This window comes from Natator depressus, chromosome 3 (assembly GCF_965152275.1).
Source record: "Natator depressus isolate rNatDep1 chromosome 3, rNatDep2.hap1, whole genome shotgun sequence".
NCBI lineage: Eukaryota > Metazoa > Chordata > Testudines > Cheloniidae > Natator > Natator depressus.
This window is the reverse complement of record NC_134236.1, coordinates 57,289,197-57,309,741: the sequence shown is the minus strand read 5'-3', so window position 1 is coordinate 57,309,741 and position 20,545 is coordinate 57,289,197. Positions and strand designations below refer to the sequence as shown.

Sequence of the window (20,545 nt, the reverse complement as noted above, 5' to 3'; positions counted from 1 at the left end):
TTTCTCTTTGAAGTCTGGTCCTGAAGTTTTTTTGCTGCAAGATGGCTACCTTTAAATCTGCTATTGTGTGTCCAGGGATATTGAAGTGTTCTCCTACAGGTTTTTGTATATTGCCATTCCTAATATCGGATTTGTGTCCATTTATCCTTTTACGTAGGGACTGTCCAGTTTGGCCGATGTACATAGCAGAGGGGCATTGCTGGCACATGATGGCGTATGTTACATTGGCGGACGTGCAGGTGAATGAAAAGGTGATGGTGTGGCTGATCTGGTTAGGTTCTGTGATGGTGTCGCTGGTGTAGATAAATGGGCAGAGTTGGCATCGAGGTTTGTTGCATGGATTGGTTCCTGAGTTAGAGTTACTATGGTGCGGTGTGTCGTTGCTGGTGAGAATATGCTTCAGGTTGGCGGGTTGTCTGTGGGCGAGGACTGGCCTGCCTCCCAAGGCACTGATGATGCGTTGGAAAGGTTTTAGCTGAGGACTGTATATGATGGCCAGTGGAGATCTGTTGGTTTCTTTCTTAGGCTTGTCTTGCAGCAGGAGGCTTCTGGGTACACATCTGGCTCGCACGAGGAAATAAGGAAACAGATCAACAGAGCCAGACGTGTACCCAGGAAAATGAAGGTGAAAATGACTGAGTTAGCTGCAAAGCCAATATTTTAAGTTTCTGATTTTGCCCTGGCTGACAGTCTTTTTTTAAAAAATATATATTAACTATTTTAGTTAACAATTATAACAAAAACTGATTTTAAAAAACTTGAATGTTTAACTAAATTCATATGCTTGTTTTGTTAAAATATGTTTGCTGTTGAAAAAAATCCAGAATACGTAACGTTTTAGTTAAATAAAACAATTTAAATGTGTCTGGTGATGTTCTCCTCCTAACACAGCATGGCAAGAATATCCTCCAAATATTAATGATTAACCTGTTGAATTGGAGATAGTTCACCTCCCAAGGACTTCATAAATACCTGCTTCAATTACCTTTGGTAAATGAAATAAGCAATCATTCATTTTCTGATATAGCTGTAAAACTAATCTAAGTTTTCAAAATAAATCACTTTAAAAATGTATAGTGTGTACCTTCTAAAAATGAAACCTACATCTCTGAGTTGTGAAGAATATGTATTAAGGTTATACCAACCAACAAGAATGCACTTTTATGTAGAAATCCATGATCAAATCGAATCTTCCTAGTGATCAAATCCACCCTGGTTAGTTTGTTTCTATAAAGAAATTTTACCATGTTTTAAAAACACGGTAGCTACGCTGGTTTTTGGCCAGTTCTACTAAGCTGGCTAATCATAAGAAAATAACTAGCAAGGAGCATGTAACAGTCTCAGCCAAAATGAATGTCTGAAGATGCCAGATATTTACTGTGAAACAACTCCCATCATAATCTTTAATCCTGTTTCAACTGGCTCAAATACTTGATACAGGCAGTTCTTGACTTTATGACATTCGACAAACAGCACTTACGATGCGTCTGAATTGACATCCTGATTCGACTTACAATTGGTTTCAACTTTACGACGCTCAATCCCACACTAAAGTGGGCAGCACGTTTCGACTAACGTCTCAATTTTCAGGAACCAATGTTGTCGTAAATCCGAGGACTGCCTGTATTTTCACTTTTGATTGCACAAACTAAGCATGACAATTTCTAAACATACTTTTAGATTAGGTATTTAGAGAGAACTCAATATGTGATTGACAATACTCCATGATGTACTTATTGAACAAGCAGTTAAGTTGCTTCACTCTTATAAAACCCTTAAATTTCCTTCCAACAAGCTAAGGAGCTGGTCCTGCTTTCTAATCTGTGCGGGGAGACTGGCACCCAGATGAAGCCCCCCAGTCACTTCAGTGGGGCTGCACGCTGGCATAAGGGCCCACTGCACAGATCTGATGGCAGGATCCAGGCCTAAGTACATCCTAAAATGAACATTGCCTAGAGCTTCCTCTACATCACAGGCAAACTAAGCTCTCTAACCATATCGCCCAAGTTGCCCATATTAATTTAGTATTTGTTCCTTTCATTTGACAATTAGACTTGAAACCACCTGACATTGACTATGAAACTAGAACAAGAAAGTCAGTAGGGCATACATTAAGTGGACTTAAAATTGGCTGATAGGTCTCAAGATGTAATTGTAAATGGGAAATCAAGTCGGTGTTTCTCTAGTGGGGTCCCATACAAACAGCTCATGGGTCTACACTACTTATTTTTATCAATGATCTGGAAGAAACAAAATCACTGATAAAGTTTGCAGAGGATACAAAGATTGGGGGGGAAGTGGTATATAATGAAGAGGACCAGACACACAGTAATCTGGATCACTTGGTAAGCTAGGCAAACAACATGTATTTCAACATGGCTCAACGTAAGGTCAACATCTAAGAACAAATAACGTAGGCCATACTTACAGGATGAGGGTCTCTATTCTGGGACACAGTGACAAAGACAGAGAGAGAAAAGAGTAGGAGATCACAGAGGATAAAGCCACTGAACATGAGCTCCCAGTGCAGTGCTGTGGCCAAAAGGGCCAATGCAATCCTTGGCTGCATAAGCAGCGGAATCTTAAGTAGGACTAGAACAGGGGTTCTCAAACTGGGAGTTGGGACCCCTCAGGGGGTTGCAAGGTAATTACATGGGGGGTTGCAAGCTGTCAGCCTCCGCCCCAAACCCTGCTTTGCCTCCAGCATTTATAATGGTATTAAATATATTTTAAAAAGTGTTTTTAATTTATGGGGGGGGGGGTTGCACTCAGAGGCTTGTTATGTGAAAGGGGTCACCAGTACAAAAGTTTGAGAACCACTGGACTAGAAAGATATTACCTCTATCTGGCTCTGATGCATCCAATATTTGAATACTGTGTCCAGTTCTGATGCCCACAATTCAAGGACATTCATAAACTGGAAGGGTTCAGAGAAGAATCTCAAAAAGGATTATAAGGCATGTTTTCCAATCTTTAGGAGACAGACCCACAGAGACCCACTTGGGACTGTCTCCTGATGTGCTGAGACTACCTCTGAGTCAGTTTTCTCTGCCAGTTTGGGACTCCAGAACCCTACCTTGTAGAGCCAGACACACAAGCCTGTGGCAACAGAGACCCAGCATCTGAACCACATCCCCAAAGCTGCAGACTTAACTGAAAACAGCTTAGCAAGTGCTCGTCTCCAGCACCTTGACGCCAGTGGGACCCAAACTCCAAATAAATCCATTTTACTCTGTATAAAGCTTATACAGCAGAGGTGGGCAAACTACAGCCCAGAGGTATATCCGGCCTGCTGGACCATCCTACCCGACCCTTGAGCTCCAGGCTGGGGAGGCTAGACCCCGGCCCCTCACCCGCTGTCCTCCCTCCCCTGCAGCCTGAGCTCGCTGCATGGCTGGCTCTGGCTGGGTGGTGCAGCTTCAAGTCCTACTGCTGTGAACAGCATGGTAAGGGGGCGGGGAAGCTGGGTAAGGGGAGTCCCAGGGGCAGTCAGGGGACAGGGAGCAGGGGTGGTCAGGGGAGTTGGATAGGCATGTGAGTCCTGGGGGGCCTGTCAGGGGGCAGGGGTGTGGATAGGGGTCAGGGCAATTGGATGGGGATGGGGTTCCAGGGGAGCTGTTGGGGGGGGGGGGGGGTCAGTGGTTCTGAGGGGGTAGGAAGTGGGAGGGGACAGACGGCCAGGCTGTTTGGGGAGGCACAGCCTTCCTTACAGTTTCACTACCCCAATGTGGCCCTCAAGCCAAAAAAAAAAAAAAAAAAAAAATTTGACCACCCATATTACACAGGGTAAAAACTCAAATTGTCCGCCCTCTGTCACACAGAGATATGCACAACTGTTTGCTCCCCCAGGTAGTAGTTACTGACTCGGTGTTAATAAACGAAAGTGATTTTTATTAAGTATAAAAAGTAGGATTTAAGTGGTTCCAAGTAACAGACAGAACAAGGTAAGTTACTATGGGTATGGCTACACTTGCAGATGTAGAGCGCTTTGTAAACCAGCCTTTGTAGAGCACAGGAGGGAAAGCGCTACAATCTGTCCACACTGACAGCTTCAAGCGCACTGGCGTGCCACATTTGCAGCGGCAGTAGGAGCAGTGCATTATGGGTAGCTATCCCAGCATGCAATTGACTACAACATGCTTTTTGAATGGGGGGGGTGGAGTGTGACAGGGAGTGTGTTGTGTGTATGTGGGGGGAAGAGAGAGTGGGTTTTGGGGGGGCTGAAAACATGCCAGCATACTGTCTTGTAAGTTCAGACAGCAGCAGACCCTCCCTCCCCCCCGGCCTCCTCCCCCTTTCACACACAGCATTCTACAGCAACGGCTTGCTTTGTCTCTGAGCCAGCAGTCAGAAACTGAGTGTTCAAAGGGCACATCCGCATTCCTAGGAGAAAGAAAAGGAGGACTTGTGGCACCTTAGAGACGAACAAATTTATTTGAGCATAAGCTTTTGTGAGCTACAGCTCACTTCATCAGATGCATTCAGTGGAAAATACAGTGGGGAGATTTATATACCCAGAGAACACGAAACAATGGGTGTTACCATACACACTGTAACAGGAATGATCAGGTAAGGTGAGCTATTACCAGCAGGAGAGCGGGGCGGGGCGGGGATGGGACGGGGGGGACCTTTTTGTAGTGATAATCAAGGTGGGCCATTTCCAGCAGTTGACAAGAACATCTGAGGAACAGCGGGGGGGGATAAACAAGGGGAAATAGTTTTACTTTGTGTAATGACCCATCCACTCCCAGTCTCTATTCAAGCCTAAGTTAATTGTATCCAGTTTGCAAATTAATTCCAATTCAGCAGTCTCTCGTTGGAGTCTGTTTTTTGAAGTCTTTTTGTTAAAGAATTGCCACTTTTAGGTCTAATCAAGTGACCAGAGAGACTGAAGTGTTCTCCAACTGGTTTATGAATGTTATAATTCTTGACATCTGATTTGTGTCCATTTATTCTTTTACGTAGAGACTGTCCAGTTTGACCAATGTACATGGCAGAGGGGCATTGCTGGCACATGATGGTATATATCACATTGGTAGATGTACAGGTGAACGAGCCTCTGATAGCGTGGCTGATGTTATTAGGCCCTATGATGGTGTCCCCTGAATAGATATGTGGACACAGTTGGCAATGGGCTTTGTTGCAAGGATAGGTTCCTGGGTTAGTGGTTCTGTTGCAGATACAGACTAACACGGCTGCTACTCTGATTCCTAGGAGAGTTCAAAACAATGAGAAGAGTTGCCACTTGACTTAAGGGGATTATGGGATGTTTCCGGAGGCTGATCAGAGCGCAATAATGCAACACCCCGTTCACACTGACGCCCGGGAGTTTCAGCCACTGCGCGACAAGCATTAAATCTTCTCGCTGAGGTGGAGTACCAGGAGTGCTCTAGCCGTGGAGTCAGAGTGCTCTACGTGCCTTGCCAGTGCGGACGGGGACTGAACTAGGGTGCCCGGGTCTGCTTTAATGCACTGTAACTCACAAGTGTAGCCAAGCCCTAAGTAAAATAAATCAAAATACGCAAGGCTAAGTCAATACACTAAGGATCTCATTAAAAATATTAACTTCTCACCCTAGATGTTCTCAGGTACAATCCTTTTCAGAACAACATTGTAGTTTATGGCCTGGGTCCAGCAATCACTCTCACCCCTGTAGTTACAGTCCTTTGTTCCAGTTTCTTACAGGCATCTCTTTGGGGGTGGAGAGGCCATCTCTTGAGCCAGCTGGAGATAAAAATGGAGAGGCTTCCAGGGTCTTTTATATTCCCCCTTGTGGGCGGAAACCCCTTTGTTCTTCTATGCAAAATCACAGCAACAAGATGGAGTTTGTAGCCACCTGGGCAAGTCACGTGTCCATGAATCATTTAGCTTTTTGCAGGCCGACGCCATTGTTTACATGTTAGTTTGAATATTCCCAGGAAAGCTCAGATGTGGACTGGCGTCTCCCAAAGTCTATTGTTAGTTACATACTCCCCATTACTTGAATAGTCCCTTCGCAATATGTTGGCCAAACCTCCCTTACGTGTTTCCTACTCAAAACACTTCAAATACAAGCATAGAGCCAATGCTCATAACTTCAGATATAAAAATGATACATGCATACTAATAGGATGAATATATTCAGTAGATCATAACCTTTGCAAAGATGTGTTACATGGCATATCTAGCATAAAGCATATTTCCGTTATATTTACACTTAAGCATATTTCCATAAACATAAAGAGTACAATGTCATAGACCCAAAGAGCTCAAACTATCTGGCTGAACAAAGAGACGGTAAAGGGGCGACTCAATCACAGTCTAGAAGTACCCACATATAGGGAATAAATATTTGATAATTGGCTCTTCAGTCTAGCAGGAAAAGATGCAACAAGAATGAAGCCTGGAAGCTGAAGCTAGACAAATTCAGACCAGAAATAAGGCACACAATTTTAACTATGAAGGTAATTAGCCATTCAAACACCTTGCCAAGGGATGTGGTAGATTCTCCAGCAGTGGCAATTTTCAAATTGAGATCAGATTCCCCCCCCCCAAAATATGCTATAGTTCAAACAGAAAATAGTTCAGCAAAGTCCTATGGCCTCCTTTAGACATGATCACAGTGGTCCCTTATGGTTTTATAATCTATGATCCCTGCTGCAGGGTAGAGGTATAAAATCTTTGGGTGCCCTGCTAAAGAGCTGGCTTCCCCCTGCTTCCCTTAGGGTGGCCGGGTGTATGGCCAGGACCCTTACCAGGGAGCCCAGCTGCAGGCCCTAATGAGGGCAGGCTCAGTGTGATCTGTTGAGCCTACCAGAAGCAGCTGGGTTGATGACTGGGAAAGCATATAAACCCAGGGAAGAGCTCAGGAAGGGGGCGAGCCAGGCAGGAAGATAGGAGGGTGGTGGCTCTGTCTCTGCTGGCTGACACAAGCCTCAAAGGCCAGAGGACCCAGTGAGGGGTCAGAGCGGGGACCGGTGTTGGGGGAATGGGGACTGTACAGCCACTGTAAATAAAAATGCGGGTGGAGCATCTGCCAGAGGCATCTGAGACCCTTTCTTTGGCCAGCCCAAGCACAGGGCCCAGCGACAAGGGGAATGAAACTTGTGCCACCCTGTGACAATCCCCCAAAGACTCTCACAAGAGTCTTAAAAGGCAAGGGTAAAAGTCAACTGGGCATGGCCTAAACTAAAAAGCTGTTTCATTTAGCCTTCTGTGACTTATGTGGGGATGTTTTGTAATGAACATTTATCTGTTTCCCTAAAGCATGTTTCATGAATAGGATTCCTGAGACTGTAGGCCGGCATGCCCACAGGAGCAGACATGTTCAGCACACTTCCCCAACTCAGTCACAAGGATAGACTGCAAACCATTAAGGCTGAATGTGTGTAACTGCCAAACACTGGAATACAGCAGAGTCGCATCTTACATGGGGGTTAGGTTCTAAAGTCAGCGCATAAGGCGAAAATCTCATATAGTCAAAATTACCCTTGAAAATCCCTTAAATCGCCCATAAAGTACAGTATACTGTACATGGTTGTGTATACAACCCTGTACAATAATGTATACAGTACAGTATATAATAAAAAGTACATATGCAAAATATAATTTTACAGTACTGTATTTTTAATTACAGGGTGTCGGTCAGGGCTTGATGACGATCCAGGAGACAGAGAGCAAGTTGTAGATGAAGTGTTGGCTCTGGTTCAGCTCAAGAAGTTGATTGCGTAAGCTCATCTGCTGCTGGTTGTTTTTCCTTGAAAAACATGGTGATCGGCAACTATCGCCGTTGTCTCTTGAGCTGCTCAAACATTTTTTGATACGGTCTCAAACCGCCTGTAATACTATGTATGATTGAGGCTTCGTTCCATAGAGGGATCGTATTCAGAAATTAAATCATTCAAGTGTTTCACAGCTTGGAACACTTCAGCAAATTTATGAAAATTCCAACTTGCTGGCTCTTCCTGTTCCTTGTCATCATCTTTGTCAGCATTAAAAACTTGTTCCAGAAGATAGCCGTTTTCTTCTATGATTTTCTTTAATTGTTCGGGGGAGGCTTTTGCTGCCTCTTCACCGGCAGATGCAGCTTCACCAGTAGTCTGCACATTTTGGAGGTTGAAGTGGTTCCTAAAACTGTTAAGCTAACCTTGGCTGGCTTTGAATTCCTTCTCATCAGAAGGCTGTCCCTCTTCAGCGGGAGGTCTGAACAGCACATAGAGGCTAAGAGCCTTTTCTCGCAATGTGTTGCCATTGATAGGGGCACATTTATGGATCATGTCTTCCAGCCATAAGTTTAATGCCTTTTCACTCTTCACTAAAGTCTTATCACGCACCTGGCTCGTCACCTTAGCAGTTATTGGAACACTTCATGCAACAGCTTGACTAATTTGTCTCTCAAATCTTGATAGCACGGATGCTAGATTCGTTGCAGCCATATTTACGCGCCACGTTGCAGACCGACATACCATCTCTCAATAAGTCTAACACAGCCAGTTTTTCCTTCAGTGTTGGAACGGTTCGCTGTTTCTTCGGTTGAGGACCAGATGAAGTAGTTGACTTGCGTTTAGGGGCCACGTTGTACGAAAAATACATATCTTTAAACACTAGAATCACACTCAGTGCAGCGAGATGCTCATACTATGAGAGGCACGCGGGAACTGAGACCAACTGAGGGAACAGCAGATTCACATCTCCCATCTCACGCTCACTCCGGGGCACACGCTCATTGAGTGAAACGGTGGGCGGAATCGCCCGCACTATTTACAGGTATCTTGTTTTTCTTTTTTTTTTTTTTTTTTTTTTTTTTGGCCAAGCACATATAGTTGAATTCGCCTAAGTTAAATGCACGTAGGATGCGACTCACCTGTACTCTTAAAAAGCCTGGTTAGTGGATTGGGAAAAAGAAAGACACAGAAAGAAGAATCAACCTCAAGGCCTTGTAACAAAGCCCATTTAGCAATAGGGCTTTTCAAGAAAAGCAATTTTCTATTTTGGGGGAAAACTAACCAAGGGACTCTCTCTGGAAGACAGAGACCAGACCTGGATCCCAAGACCATCTTGGCCTCCTAAAAGGAAGTTCGCTCGATTCTTTTCCAGTAACTCACGGTAGAAGCTTGTAGTGAAGCATAAAAACTAGGATTAGATTACATATGCATGAAGGCTGTTTTGAAATCTAATACTTTGTACAATTTGTTAACAAAACATACTTGTTTTAAGGTGGCTGGTGGTCACAAGCTCCCAAAGGGGAAGAGAGATGCATGCATCTAGTTAGACGTGCACAGTAATAAGCAGCTGGCATAAACAGGATGTTGTACCCAGATCCAGGAGTAAGAGTGAGAGTATTACAAAATCCCACACCAAGACAGGTAAGGAAAGGCAGGAGGCCTAACACCAGATAAGCCAATTACCAGTATTGTACATTAATATTGAGGTGGGGCTTCCAGAGTAGTTGTCTCCATTGAAAAATAAAAGATAGGTTTGCTTTCTGTGATAAAAGTATCATTGTGGAATCTGAGCTATACCTAATAGTATCCCAAGTGAACCCTGGGCAGACTCACCAAAACAGAGTTGAAAAGAGGAGGCGATTTAGACCATAACCCTTAAGACTTTGCACACAAAGGACTAGAGATCAATTCTGCCACGTCAGATAGAATGTTTGCAAGATCACTGATCCAGAAGATATGCTCCACAGAAGCAGACTATCAAGCTGTGTAAAAGCCTCTAGAAGAAAGGGCCCTTACACCCAGAGACTCAATTCCCTAAATGTAGGTACACAGCAAAGTGGCAAATCTCTCTTTTTTGTACCTTGAACAGCACAAAACAGATATTTGTAGAAACCCTGAGTTAGGTGCTAACAAAATTTTCCATGGGTCAGATTACCATCTAAGGAGGCTACCCTCTCAGCAAGAGATGGCCACCAAAAAGTTCACCATGACTGAAAGCTAAGAAGCATGACTGAAAGCAGAGAAAGTAATTTTTTTTTTAATTATTTTTTGGTAAAAAGATTTAAACTCCAAAACCAGTGCAACAAGGTATAATCTAAATTTGAGCTTTTTCTCTTGGATCTTGTCTAGCCTGATAAGGAGACTGCCTTGTTTATGCATTGGAGGAATGCCCATCTTAAGGGAGGGCTAATATTTGGGTTTTCCCAAGATTCCCTAGCAATCCCATTAATGTCCTTATAGAAAGGGAAACAGTACTATTTGCTAGACTTGAACTGCCTTTTCCAGGGGGATTTCTGTCAAGAAGTGTTCACTGGACAAATCCAGGTAAGGGACAACACTCCCCAAAAGTCCAAGAGACTCTTATGGCTAAGACCTTGCTGTGCCTTGAGACAGGGCAATGGCTCACCCTCAGTACTTTCTAGAAGCTGGGGTGCCAGATAGGAAATCTCTCCCCCCATTGGAACATTCTGGATCTGTGTGGAGATAAATATTGAATGAGCTCCTATGGAGCGTGTCCAGTCTGCTCATTCAGTAACTAAGTTTATGTTGTAGTGGTTTTGTTCAAACTTGAAATTCCACAGAATTTAGAGTCATCCATACATTTTTGAAGACTAGAACAATTAAAATATTGGCTTAACTAGCATTATGGTAAGCAAGACAAGTTTAACGATATACTGTTCACACATGTTTTGCCCAGCTGATTAGACACAGAGTAGGGAAATAACGGGCCTTGTTTGTGGGGTTTTTTTTTTTTTTTTTATAAAGTAGACAGGAACCTCACAGCAACCTCTCTTGATCCAGGACCGAAAGATTGAGAGTTTGGCAGAAGCAAAGTCAATACAATGTATAATAATCTTTAAAGATGAACTGGAGAGTGATCCATATCTAAAGAGCAGTTAAGAAAATGAGCCTTAGATTTCAGTTTGAAAGCTATACTATGTTACAGTAGCATCTAGTCAGGATCCAGTCAAACTAGATTCTGGTAAACACACTGATCTTTCTGGACCAGAGACTATACCTTGTTATCTAACTTAAGGCTTAGAAAACTTGACCTATGAGGACAGGGTTAAATAATTGTGCATGATTAGTTTAGAGAAGAGAAGGTGTAGGGGGACATCATCAGTCTTCAAAAATTGAAAATGTGTTTCTGAAGAGCTCAGTGATCAACTGTTCTCCATGTCTTGTCTATTGAGGGTAGCATTTAATGTAGCAAAGGAGTTTTAAGTTAGATATCAGGAAAAATCTAACTAGAAGGATGGTTAAGCATTGGAATAGGCTACCTAGGGAGGTTGTGGAATCTCCATTGTTGGAGGTTTATAAGAATGGGTTAGATAAACATGGATGGTCTTGGTATACTTTGTTCTGCCTCACTACAGAGGATGGACCTAGATGGATCTCCTGAGGTCCCTTCCAGCCCTACATTTCTCTGATGCTATAAATCTGAGCTTCTGAACGTCTCGACCGAAGGCCTCTGTCAGGGCTCCCTCCCCACTCAACTCTGGGGTACAGATGTGGGGACCCGCATGAAAGACTCCCTGAGCTTATTTTTACCAGCTTAGGTTAAAAACTTCCCCAAGGCACAAATCCTTTCCTTGTCCTTGAACAGCTACACACAACTTGATAACCTGAATTCTGTTGTGCCCGAGTCTGGGAATAGAACCCTGCAATTCTCAGCTCTTTAAATCAGTAATTAATTGGAAGTCAATATAGAATCAGTAGCCACTCAAAGAATAGGGCAACTAGAAAATATTCTGTATTAGACCTTTAAAAAGTGAAGATGACTAACTGCAGTGCAAAGTGACTGCTCAGGTGCAAGCCATAACCAGATTACATTCTTTATGTGCAAAAAGAACACCGTTCAACTGCAAAATTAACAAGCAAAAGCTACATTAAAAACATTAAGGTTGCAAAATCAAGAACTGAAAAATTAGGAAATGCTGAATTAAACTTGCTTGTGCAACCTTAATTCAGCCCATTTGTGCATACGCATTATAGCATAATCTTTAGTTATGTATTGACATGCTATTTTTCAGCGGGACTCTTGCCTCATTCAGTGCACAGAATGGACCTGCGCTGGGCAAAAGGAAACCTAAAAATGGAAAAGGTCCATTTGTTATTAGATGGCAATTGCATAAAATATCAATGAATCAAATTCAACATGGTCAATAAATATTTGTTCTGTATTTGGAAATAATGTATATGACATTCATAATTAAATACATCCTTCCTAGTTGGTTAGAATAAAAAGTAAAATACCATGTATAAATTTAAAACATCTTTCAATCAGTAGAAGCGGGTAAGCATTTTAGAACATAGGTCTAAAAGAGCTAGCAGAGCAACTCCACATCACTGTCGTTGGTTTTTAATAGGTTTTGCAAATCTGGAGTAATTCCAGAAGACTGGCACAACATCAGTAGCTACAAAGCTATCATTGTTCAGCTATGACATCGTTTATTCTATAAACTATAGTGTTTAGCATCTCAGAAGACATCCTGTTGGCAAAAGGAATTCCCTGTGAAATGCAGGCTTCCTCATTCAAAATGTATATGAAATGATGTTCAGACATGGTCCTGATAATTTAGGAGGAAGGAATAGCTCAGTGGTTTGAGCATTGGCCTGCTAAACCCAGGGTTGAGAGCTCAATCATTGAAGGGGCCATTTAGGGATTGGAGCTAAAATTGGGGATTGATCCTGCTTTGAGCAGAGGGTTAGACTAGATGACCTCCTGCAGGCCCTTCCAACCCTGATATTCTATGAAAACCATCACAATGCCATGTCCCATGTGCTGGGGCTAATATCACAATAATAGTAATAGATATCCTACAGAACACCGTAGAATTCCTACTATTCAGCCACAGAAGATTAGATCTAAATATTCACATCAGGTACATGGAAAGAAGACCAGGTCATGATTAATGCAAGGGATCATAGGTCATGCATCAGCAAAGATTGGGAAGCCAACTTAGGGTGTGAAGAGTTTTAGATTCATCCTACACTGCAAGAGACTTCTGTGATCAGAGGCTATTTACTTAAGCAGAAGTGATCTTATGCTGTCTTTAGACATGCTCTTAGACTATTTAGTCTTCTTGTGAACAGGAGAAACCAGTAGCGAATCCAGTGTTGCTGGGTATAAAAATCCCTCAAAACCCTTTCGGGGAACTTGATACTTATTTTCCATTATTTTAGCAGTGACAAGTTGAATGTACATCTGGATATAGATACCCCAACTACAAGAGAAACCACTTTGAATTGAATTTTTGCCAGAGAATTCATTCAGAATATAAAAAAAGGGGGAACGTGGTACGAGACACCACCACCTACTTGAAAGTTAAGAAGCACCTCCTGTCTGTAAGTACCTACATGAGGAGAAATTTTCTGATATTAGGGGGCTCTAATCCATTAAACAAAGATATAACAAGATCCAATAGCTGTAAAAAAGACGACAGATGCAAACTGGAAAAATACAATGCAAATTTTAACAGTTAAGGTAATTAACCACTGGAACAACTTACTAAGGGATATGATAGATTTTCCTCTCTTTATATTAAAGACTAAGACAGATGCTGTACACCAGTGATAAATCAGCAAGGATCCTAGTTTTCCCCATGATTAAAAAAATAAACTATATGATGAAACAAAAATCCATTTTTCTGCAATTGAAATGAAATGCTGAACTTTAATTTCCCTAGCCACAATATATATAGGTATCAATTGAACACAATGTTTTACTGATATACAGTAGAACCCCATTTATCAGAGACTCCATTATCCAGCTCTCCATATTAACCCAACCTAGGGTGACCAGATAGCAAGGGTGAAAAATTGGGACGGGGGTGGGGGAGGAGGGGGGAGAGGGGAGAATAGGCACCTATATAAGACAAAGCCCCAAATATCGGGACATCTGGTCAGTCTAACCAAATCACCAGCCACCCAGGGCTGACGCCACCCTACCCCCATCTTGAAATAAGGGATAGAAAGCTCTTTGCCAATTCTCCTGATTATCCAATCTAGCCCTGGTCCCAATTAGATCAGATTAATGGGTTCCACTGGGATGGGGCCATTGGAAGGATTAGAGGAAGAGAGTACATTAGAAAGTTCTGCATCTGTGACAGGGAGAAGAGAATTGTAGGAGGGAAGAGAAGGGAAGAGAAAGCAAGCCAAGCCAAGGGGGAAGATAATCTTGTATTTTGTCAATTTTCTCTTGGAAGAAATCTGCAAGCTTCTGTGCACAAAAGAGAGAGAGCGAGCAAGCGCACGCGCCCAAGGTGGATATATGGTAACCAGGATTGCAAGTGCAGAATTCATTTAACTTGAGACCCGGAGCTGTTTAGCTCTGAAGACGGCAGAACTGAAACAGGAGAGAATAAATTTGTAGTGGAGAATGTCAGCCTGGTCATGGGATTTCTGCAAGAGACACCGTGCACTGCAAGAGCAGAAGAGGAGGAAACAGATATTAAGGGTGCATCAGGGCTGCAGGTTGGCAGGATGGACCTTGCAATGGAAGACAGGCACCAAAGAGTCAAAGGGGGTGGGGGGAGAGGGGAGGGAGAAAGAGAGAAAAGCACGGACAGAATCAGCAGCCCTATTAATGGAAGAGAAGAGAGAGACCAGAACATGGACATAAAGACTAAGTGAGAGGGCATGGTGGTGGTATAACAGGCAACTGAAAGAGAAGATGATTATCGAAGAGGAGGAACTCAGCAGAGATTAAAGAGCAGTGCTTGATGAAGACCGAGTCAAAGTACAAAGGTGTAAGATTTCAAGTAATCAAATTCTGGAGCTCTAAGAAATCTACATTATGGTGGTTAGGAGACAAATTTACTACACTTTGTAAATTAAAGACTCATTTAGGTGCTAAGCATAAAATCCGCAAGTGTGAAGGAGACAGTGAATACTAACAAGCACAACCTGGAGTTGGGTGGTACCCTCATGGTGCAGCCTGAGATCTGTTGGAACCTCTGTGCCCCCTAACAATTCAGCTGGGTTGGTCTCTCTCACACTGCTCTGATGAGGAGACCTAGCCAGCCTCTGTTATCACTCAAAACAGCAGCAGATGGCACCACACACCCAACCAAGTCACCCGAGTGCTTTACCTAAGCCACTCATGGACCAACAATAAAGGTACCGGCCAATTTCCCAGCTCCCCAGCCTTGCACCGCTACTGGAGCATAAACCCAGTATTATACCACTGCACAGGGGTCTGTACGGTGCAAGTAGTCCCCTTTCTCCCTCAATGCGGGGGAGATATGTACAAGCCTTTGTTAACAGAGCTAAGATTCCCTAACACTTCACTCAAGAACACTGGTTAAGATAAAACACAAAACAAGTTTATTAACTACAGAAAGGGAGATTAAGTGATAGCAAACAAAACAAAATTTCAATCTAAGTCTCATACAAACTGGATAGGATTTGAATCAGCAATTTCTCACTCTGACTCATGGCAGAAGCAGGTTTTAGCCTCCTTACACAGGCTGGGCTTTTTTCTTACCCACTGGACCCCCCTCCCCGCCCCAGTTCAGTCTTTGTTTCTCCAGTGTTTCCAGATGTTGTCTTGTAGGGGAGTGAGTCCTAGTCATGAGGTCACTTCCCCCTTATATAGTTTTTCCATATGGTGGGAACCCCTTTCTTCCAAGCCCGGTTCCCAGCCCAGTTTGTGGAAAAGTACAGGTACCAAAATGGTGTTCAGTATCATATGACCTGGTCACATGCCTTGCTGAGTCATAGCAGCCATTATCCATAGGCTGCCTAGGAGTCCCCAGGGAAGGATAAGGTCTTCTATAGTCCATTGTCTTTGTTGACAGGCCATTAGCACTGTCTAGCTTCTTCACTGTTGTACTTGAAAGGCTAGTTGTGAGTGTCTTCAACTTTACAACATCTTTCAGTAACACGTACATAGCAAAACTTCATATACAACAGCACATACAATCCAATGAGATATTAATGGTTAGCTGATCAAGACTTAGAATGACACTTTGCAAAGCATACTTCCTACAAAACACATTATAATTACATCACCATGGTAAATATGGAGTGCAGAATGTCACAAACATACCACATACCTTCTGAAAAAATGTAAGAAACAAAACTACCCACGTGGCTTTACGAGGGACTGATCGAAGGCCTGAGGCCAGAAAAAGCTGGAAATGGAGGTGGAAGGGGGGAGGACAATAGCCAGAAAATGGTCATAGCTTGCTGAAAAGAGATAACATTACCGACAGAACACTAGCAAGTATTCAACAATCGTGCATTGGAAAGGAAACCTAGATGACATAGGTCTTTTCCACCACTAGTTCTAGGTTTCCATAAAAGCTATTTTCTGTCAAGATTGGGGTTTCTTTGTGCTACGTGCTGTACAGTTTAATGTGATACTTGTCTAGAAAAGCTTAAATAATGCAGAGTTTGGTGTGTGCTAAGTATTTCTCCCTTTCTCTCCACCCCATGGCTGATCCACAAAAAGATACAAATCTGACAGAGCTCCTGGCTATTGAAATTAGTCCTCTAGCTCAAACTGTAAAGTCTCACACTTCGTCTTAGGAGATGCCCAGTTCAGGTCCCTGTCCTGACCATCATAGCTATGGCTGTCACAATGGAGCAGTTGATTATTGAGCTAATACAAAGGACTAGTATCACACTTGTTCAAACAAGGTAATGACCAAAATTATTTTATGCCTTTTATTATATTACCCACTATATAAATATTTTTACATTTTTAAAAATATGATACAACATTCAGAGTAAAGGAAACAAAGTACACAGTCTGTCACTTTTGGACAAAATAATTTCCCTGTTTTAAGCCTGAGCATGCTCTAATAAACCTTAGATTTCACTCATCACATCATTCAAACCAATATTGCTAAATATTTTGTTAATGAAGATGAGTCTTACACACATTAGACCTTAAATATTCAGCATTTAGGCAATTAAGTTATTACTTTTTAAAACACATATCACCTTATTCTAGTGTTGCAACATTCACACCTCAAGTAATAGTGTCTGTACCGGATGTTAAAGAGATAGCTTCTTGATGCTGTGCACTGACCAACCACCAACCCACTGAAACAGGATTCACTTCTGTCCATTAGAAAGCAAGGGCAATAGTGAAACTCCAAGAAAGGTCTAGGTCAGAGACTGCAAAAAACCCCAAGGGGCTTGCTCCTGATTGTGGAGTAATTGAACTACATCCCACGTGGGTAGGAAAACAAAAATTAGCTTACAATTAAACGAAAAGATGATCGATTTGCATCAACCGTCCAACCGGTTTTTGCAGCAACGGTTCAAATCCCAGCTCTTTTCCTCACTGCAGCTTGTTTACAGGAAGCAATTTGGGCCCAGTGTACTCGTAGGCCCATACCCCACAAGAAATTCAACTCAGCCATTAGCACGGGCAGAGATTGGCCGGCTCTCCCGCAAACCAGGAGCCCCAGGAGCGTTTCCAGCGCCTCACAGGAACGCGGCACGCAGCACTGGTGGTAACCACCTAGGACCGACCTCACCCGACACCCCCACTTCGGCCAGCCCGGCCCGCCCAGCGCAAAGCGCTCGCCATCCCGGACTCCGCCTTCGGGCCCGGGGCAGTGGCCGATAACGAGACCTACCCCACACACCGCGTCCCAAGCAGTCAGCTGCCCCGGGGGCTGCTCCGCTCTACCGGCCGCCAGCGCAGCGGAGAGCTCCCGTTCTGCTGCCTTCTGCCCGGGACCCCGGCCCCGCAGGGAGTCACCCCGGCCCACGCTCCACCGACCGCGGGCCACATCGCCCCGGAGCCCGCGGCCCCGCCCGGGCACTGCCAGTACCCTCGGCCCCTCCCCGTCCGCCCGGCCGGCCGGCCGGCCGTACCCTTGGCCTCGCAGTCGGCGCAGTACTTGTTGTCCTCCTCCCGCAGCAGCTTGGCCAGGATGGCCTGGTGCTGCTCGTTCTGCTTCTGCGCCTTCTCCCGGCACGAGCGGGTCGACATGGCGGCGGCGAATCCCGACGCGCTCGCAGAGCGAGGACCGGCTCCGCTCCAACCCTCCCGCAACCGGGCACCGGCAGCCGGCTGCAGAGAGACTTCCTCAACCGGAACTACTTGCAGCTACATCCGCCTTCAAGCCTTCCTGGCCGAGTAACGCGTCCAACCCAGCATAAGAAAATAGTCCCCGGTTTGGAACAATAGAGTCCAGGAGCTCCTGCACCATGAGATTGCCTGGTGGCCTTCCCGCTCCGCTCGCAGCCTCTCCGATTTAACTGAGATCAAAAAGATCCCTCAGTGTGTTTAAATTAGAGGTGGAGTGCAAACCATCGCACGTAACCATCCGCCCACAGGTGAACGCCTAAGCGAGATCCGGGCGCACCTCTGTGACGGCGGGGGCGGGGCCTGGCTCGAGCCTCTTTCGCTGACTGCGCCGGGTGCCGGCTACCTGCAGCGACAGCCGCAGCGGCGAGGGGCGGGGCTGAGGGGGCGGAGCCTCATGCTCTCTCCACACGCCTTGTTAACTCCAAGGGGAGGTGGGGTCTCCCAGGCGGGTATATTTCAAAGCCGCCGATTCCCGAGCAGTATTAGTCTGGCATAACCTTAGACGTTTGCAGGAGGCACAGTCTTAGCAACCATTCAAAATGCATTGGTTAGACCCCAAACAGCAGGAGACTGGCTTAAAAATCACGAGGCTTTAGACAAACAGATTGTGATGTACTTACTAAGGTCTTCAAGCTTTTTTCACGATTAAGAGGGCTAGAAGCGTTTTTAAATAAAAGCTGAGCGTTTCATGCCTCGTGTGTCTTTTAAACGTAGAGTGTCAAGAAAATCATCCAATGCCATGACTTGGTGGCTCATGTGCTCCCTTCCTCTCCTGCCATCTTCACCTTTGTCACTCCTTTCACACCACCCCTGTGCCTCCCAACTGCAGGGGCAGCTATAGGTTATGTGCATCACCACTCTCAATGAAAGAATGGGACCCCAGAGGCACAAGCATAGGAGAATTTAGTATTCACTTTCCCTCTCCTTCCACCCTACTGCTATAAAATAAGACTGGTCAGATTTGGGATGGAGGGAGGGCTGCATAGCACAGTGGTTTGAGCATTGCCCTGCTAAATCCAGGGTTGAGAGCTCAATCCTTGAAGGGGCCATTTAGGGATCAGGGCAAAAATTGGGGATTGGTCCTGCTTTGAGCAGGGGGTTGGACTAGATGACCTCCTGAGATCCCTTCCAACCCTGACATTCTACGATTCGGGAGTTGCCATATCTGCATATCATGTCTGCAAGCACCCACAAAGTGCCTGGTAAAAACATGATCTGATTATTAAGACCTGGGACTCAGGACACCTGAGTGTTTCCAACCCTGTTTTTGACACTGGCTTGCTGTGACCTTAAACATGCATTAAAGCACATAACTAGAATTTTTTGACTGACTTTGGGAAAGCCTCTTATCTTCTATGTACGTCAGTTTTCCTTTCTTTAAAATGGACATCGTTATACTTACCTACCTTGCAGTGCTCTCAGATATACAGACCATTTATTTAAAAAGCATTATATAAGTACAAAATATTATTTAAACTGTATGAATTGGGAAAGTGAGACAGAACAGTTAAGCATATTTTCTTGAAGGCACTGAGGCCCAGTGGATTAGCCATTGGTTTAACAATCAAGAATCTTGGTTTAATTCCAGATTCTAATGCCTACTTATCCAACCTTGGGCAATTAACTTAGGACCTGGTTGAATTTCAGAGGTGTCAAGTTCCCCATTCAGACTGAAGTCAAGGAAATCTCTGTGTGCTCAGAAACTCTGAAAATGAGGGTCTTATTTCTAAGAGCCATCAGTAAAACAGTACTGATTTATCTACCCACCTCACAGTGGGGCTGAGAGGAAAAATTAGTTAATATTTGAATAGCACTTTGAAAATAGAATGCTTTATATATACTGTTAGGTTCTCCCTGCAGCTTAAAGAAGGACATGGAAGTACAAACATCACTCCCTGTATCCTAGCTCTGCTGTCTTTTTTTCAGAGCCTAGAGAAGGACAGGATATTATCAGAATAAACTATGCTTTGCAGAATTACTTTGATTTTGTGATGCAACCAACAGGTTTGAAATAATTTAGCCAGAGGTACAAATCCACAGAGAGATGGCTCAGGCCCTTCATCTTCAAGACACAGAAAATGACTTCCAGGTAGCTTACTGCATACATTTTTCAGCCAATATCTTAAAAACTGAAGCTCTGTGTATAGATCGGGGTGGGCAAACTTTTTGGCCCGAGGTCCACATCGAGGTTGCGAAACTGTATGGAGGGCCAGGTAGGGAAGGCTGTTCCTCCACAAATAGCCTGGCCCCGCCCCCTATCTGCCCCCTCCCACTTCCCGCCCCCTGACCGCTCCCCTTAAGACTCCCGACTCATCCAATCCCCCCTGCTCCTTGTCCCCTGACCGCCCCCTCCTGGGACACCCACACGCACACCCTGACAGGCCCCCTGGGACTCCCACACCATTCAAAACCCTCACTCAAAGGAAGGAGGGTTCAGGAAGCAAGTTACTTCTAGGTCCTGGAATTACAGCTACATTGGGAGTTTCTATTATTATCCTTGTTTGCTAAACACACACACAAAACCCCAAGGAAATTCCATGCAATACTGTAAACACAACAAGATTTTTAA

At 44.3% G+C, this 20,545-nt stretch overlaps 1 protein-coding gene across 2 annotated transcripts in view; it reads right to left on the bottom strand.

Annotated features, from left to right (window-relative positions):
- SMAP1 (small ArfGAP 1) overlaps window positions 1-18,256 on the bottom strand; it is a 247,875-nt gene extending 229,619 nt beyond the window's left edge. The window contains exon 1 of one of the 2 annotated variants that reach the window (XM_074947930.1): window positions 17,760-18,256. In XM_074947930.1, coding sequence (XP_074804031.1) covers window positions 17,760-17,877 — 118 coding nt within the window. In that variant the 5' untranslated portion in view covers window positions 17,878-18,256. The remainder of the gene's footprint in view (window positions 1-17,759) is intronic. The other variant, XM_074947929.1, reaches the window with a different exon arrangement.
- Between the last annotated feature and the right edge of the window lie 2,289 nt (window positions 18,257-20,545).